This window comes from Capricornis sumatraensis, chromosome 2 (genome assembly GCF_032405125.1).
Source record: "Capricornis sumatraensis isolate serow.1 chromosome 2, serow.2, whole genome shotgun sequence".
Taxonomy (NCBI): Eukaryota; Metazoa; Chordata; class Mammalia; order Artiodactyla; family Bovidae; genus Capricornis; species Capricornis sumatraensis.
In genome coordinates this window covers 196,487,769-196,492,256 of record NC_091070.1, presented here as the reverse complement: position 1 = coordinate 196,492,256, position 4,488 = coordinate 196,487,769, and the positions used below count along the sequence as shown (strand labels likewise).

Sequence of the window (4,488 nt, the reverse complement as noted above, 5' to 3'; positions counted from 1 at the left end):
TGGAGGGACACCAGGCCCCACGCGAGCAGCGGGCGCCGCTCCTCCTGTAGGGCCGAGCGCACGCCTCTCCCAGGCGCGGCTGGAAGTCTCCTCATCCAGCACCCCCGAGGGTCGTAGCACCCGCCGGACCTCGGCCAAGCTTCTCCCAGGCACCGCGGCTCCCGCGAGAAATTAAGATTTTTCAACCCGGCCGCCGGAGAAGCGGGACGGGATTCGGTGCTGTTTTCTTAGAAAATAACATTTATTTCTAGCTCATGTCTATGCAAAGGAGAGCACAAAGTGAGCCATTCTCTGTAGCAGCGTTTTCCGCTGCCGGCCCTTCGGCCGACGTGTTTGGCGAGTCCGGGGAGGCGGGGATGGGCTCCAGCGGGCGGCTCTGGCTCAGTCACACGTCACTCCGTTCCTGCTTTCGTGCGCACCTTGACCGTTCCTTAGGGAGAGACCGGCCGCAGGCAAGAGGGGCGGGTGGGCAGGATTCGTCTCGAGTTTACGATATATTTCATCTATAAAACCTGATAAGTACAAAGCGCGCATAGTCTAATTTTTTCCGTTTTGTCCTTTTTTTTTTTGCTTGTTTTTGAATATTTTTCACGTTAATACCGAGGTCACCTACAGATTACAATTAATAACTTAGAATTCCATTTTATAACATTATACACTGGCTTGTATATATATGTATAGTTTATATATAGATTTATACATATATAAAAACTCACACTGCACCAAGGAAACCCATGCTTATCGGCATAAGCAACAAAGAGAGCGACAAATACCGCAACGAGGAAAGTGCACCTTAGAATTTCCTTTTTTTTTTACAATTGATATCGATATATATGTGTCCCAAAGACTCGACTCAGTGCCAAGAGATTTATACATCCTAAATTTATATTTGTTAGAATATTTAAACTTTTTTAAGGAAAGGGGAGACACATAAGACAGACTATCCTGCCATCCATTTGGGAGCGCGGGCAGGTGGGACGAGCATAGAGACAGGAGAGGCAGGAGCTGGCGCGGCGGCTGCAGCGTCTGAATTCTCAAGAATTCCTGGCCTTTCGAAGGGCTGAGAGCCTTGATGAGGGGGTCGGGTCGAGGATCTGGGCGGCGCATCCCCTCCGAGAACATTTGCACCCGAAGCTGCTCCTCTGCTGGGCTCTCCCACCCACTGACCAAAACAAAACTGAAAATCACCATGGAGCGAGAGGACCCTAGCGGGGCGCAGAGAGCGCACCAGGTTGAGGCCTGGCCGGCGGCCCGCGGGAACCAGGCTGGAGTCCCTGTTTGGGGGCCGACGGCCCTACTGCTTCTCAGGGGCGCCGTTGACCATGGGCCCGTAGAGGCCGCCGCCGTAGGTCGGCTCCTTGTGCACAGCAGCGGCAGCGGCCGAGCGGTCGCGCATGAGATCGCTGAAGGCGTAGTCCATGGGCGGGCGGAAGCCGAGGGTGGGCACCAGGCCAGCGGTGGAGTAGGGAGCCATGAAGGCCAGGCCGCGGCTGTGCGCCGCCGCCGCCGAGTAGGCCAGGCGCAGGGGGCTGAGGCCGAGCGGCGCGCCCAGCGGGTAGGCGCCGGCGTCGGCGCCGAAGTGACTGGCGTTGGGCTGCAGTGGCGAGAAGGCCGAGCGGCTGCTCAGCGAGCCCAGAGCCCCGGGCGCCATGGCGCCGGCCAGCAAAGGTCTGTGGTGCGGAGGTGCGGCGGGGCCCGCCTGCAGCGGCGCGGGGAGCCCCGGGCCCCCAGCGGCCGCGGCGTCCACGCGGCCTGGCCACGTGTCGTCCGCGGCGCCTACCGCCCCCACTGCGGCCTTGTCTGGAGGCACGGTGGGGCCGAGGCCGGCCGCCAGGCCCCCGCGGTGGTGGTTGAGCACCTGCTCGATGGCCTGCACCACGTCGCCGCCGCAGCCCTGCAACACCAGCTCCAGGACGCCCCTCCTGTGGCCCGGGAAGACGCGCGTCAAGATGTCCAACGGCGTCCGCTGCCGTGGACCCGGGCCTCCGCCCAGCCCTGGCGCAGGCGAGGCCTCCGCCTCTTCTTTGTCGGCCTCGGAACCGGATTCTGAACCCAAAGGGCTGGCGGATCCTGGGCTGTCCTCCTCGCCGCCACCTCCGGGGCCAGCACTACCTGGGCAGCTGCCACCTGCCTCCTTGGAGGCCCGGGCCAGGGGTGACCCCGAAAAGGACTCGCCGTCGCCGTTCTCCGAGCCCGAGCCTGGCCGCACCTCTGGGGACGATGTCCCAGGACCCGAGTCCGCGCCGTCGGGTGATAAGGGCTTTCCCGGCTGCGGCTGCGGGCTGCCTGGGCGGCCTGCCTGAAGCAGCGTCTTGGGGAACAAGTCAAACTTCTGTAACTTGGCCTCTAGGAGGGGAGAAAGGGGTATGTAAGGAGGGGTTAGCACGGAAATAACTGCACCCTGTGGCACCTGAGCCCTTTGGATCTCAGCTTCCTTTCCCTCTGAGCCCCACAACCCTCATTCACTGGGCTCCAAAGCCCGTCTTTTTGCTTCAGCATTCCTTCCCCTCTGAACTCCTGTAGGCCTACCTCTCTTTCCAGGCTGTCAGAGCACAGTCTTTCTGTACCCAGAATCCCAACCACCTATGCCCTGTAAACTCAATGTCCAGTGACCCTCTTCCTACGACTGTGCCTAACATCTTCACTCTTTCTAGTCTTGCTCTGCTCTGGAGAAGTGGCCTGACCCAGAGTTCAAAAAGCAGCCAACACAACTCACACCTATACCACCACGCTGTAAAGAAGGCCTCACTCTATCCCTGTGATTCCAAGAGCCAAGCCAGCCCTGGGTGGTCTCTGGCCCTGGGCAGCACAGCCTGTAAGGGAAGGTACTTTGGGCGTTTATAAGATTCCAAGCTTCTCTACAGGCAAAAGTAGAGCCTCCGTTTTAATCCATCCTTTCCAAAATCAAGAGCTAAGAAGTTCTTCCCTCCCAAGCTGGAAGGTGAGACACTCCCTGCCCGACCCCTCAACCCCGGCCAAATTCCCAGCCCTACCAAAACAGCCTAAGGAGTCTCAAAACGAGTAGGGCTGGACTGGGGGTAGAGAGGGAAGAGGAAAGGGGATTGAGAGAAGGGAGAGAGCGCATACTCAGAAAAGGGGGACGACTGGGGAAAGAAGCTGGAAAAAAGGAGTAGGGCGGTTGATCGGGGAACACGGAACAGAAGAAAAGGAATCTCGCCCGGGGAACTGAGGGGTTTAAAAGGAATTCGGCGTCTTCAATACCTAGAGAAAAACAAGCGGGGAGGGGGAGGAGATTTGGAGACTGGAATTTCTGAAGAGAGTTGGGAAGGAGAGGGGCGAGGGCGGGGCGGGGGGGGGGCGGTGTTGGGAATCTTCGGCACGTGGAGAAGCGCTGAAAGAAGGAAAAGATAAGACGCGTGGGTTTTCGCGCAGGGGATATGACCCAGTGAACTAACCAAGGAAGCTGAGACATCCCTGCGTTTGGGTAGAGGCGATAAGATTAAAACCTTTACTTTGGGGCCTGCGGTGGGAGAAAGGAATAGAGCAAATGCTTCAGAAAGAGGAGAAAGGAGAGTTTTGTGTGTTTATGCCCCAAATTAGGAGCTGGGTGCGCGGCCAACTCCAGCAGTTGGGGCATTTGGAGAACGGGATTCTACTCTTTCAGTACCGAGATCAAGTCCCTAAGGCCTCGCACCCCTGGACCCGTCCCTGCTCCCCTCTCCTCACCTGAGCTCCCCGCGCCCGCTGCGCCGCCCCCGGTCCCCGCGGGCGTTCCTGCTCCCGGCCCCCCGCCGTCGGCTGCGCACACAGAGCCAAAGACCTCGTAGGCCGGTCGCGGCGGGATGATGCCATTGGCGGCGGCCAGCGCCAGGCCCTCGGCGGTGCCGTAGAGCAGCTGTAACTCGCGCGCCTCGTTCTCTTCCTGCGCCTGTTGCCTGCGCAGCGCCACCTGCGCCGCCATGACGCGCTGGCGCTCGGCGATGAGCGTGCACTTGGCGCACAGGCAGTCCTTCCAGCGGCAGTAGCGCTTGTGGCCCTTGAGCGCAGACACCACGCCGTGGTTGCGGCAGCGCGCGCACTTGGGCGTCCGCGGGTACTTCTCCGCAGCCCGCAACAGCAGCGGCGGCGCCCGTAGCAAGCCGCCCGCCACGCTCACCGGTAGCGAAGCGGCCGCCGCCGCCGCCGCTGCAACCGACGCCACAGAAGCCACGGGCGGCCCCGTCGCTGTCGCCGCCGCCGTCGCCGCGCCGGGTACGCTGGGCAGCTCAGAGCGCAGCTCCATGGCAGGACCTGGCGTGGAAGACCGTGGGAAGAGAGGAGAAACTTGCGGTGAGGAGCGCATGGTGCACTAAGCTAAAGCGCACCCTTGAGGAATCCAGGTTTAGGGAGGGGCATTTCGGCAGCGGATAGTTTGGCTAACAGTTACCAAATTGCTGGGAGGAGTTGCTTTGGAGCCTCCTTGTAAATGCCCAGCTCCTTCACCCCACTCCCTTCAGAGTTCTTCTTATAACTCATTTACGCACTGTG

The 4,488-nt window shown here is 60.2% G+C and overlaps 1 protein-coding gene across 1 annotated transcript; it reads right to left on the bottom strand.

Annotated features, from left to right (window-relative positions):
* Positions 1-1,294: 1,294 nt before the first annotated feature.
* On the bottom strand, positions 1,295-4,243 carry DMRTA2 (DMRT like family A2). The gene is made up of 2 exons (XM_068966620.1): positions 3,688-4,243; positions 1,295-2,346 (listed from the first exon to the last, which is right to left on the bottom strand). The coding sequence occupies exons 1-2, from the start codon at positions 4,241-4,243 to the stop codon at positions 1,295-1,297; spliced, it is 1,608 nt and encodes a 535-aa protein (XP_068822721.1).
* Positions 4,244-4,488: the final 245 nt, after the last annotated feature.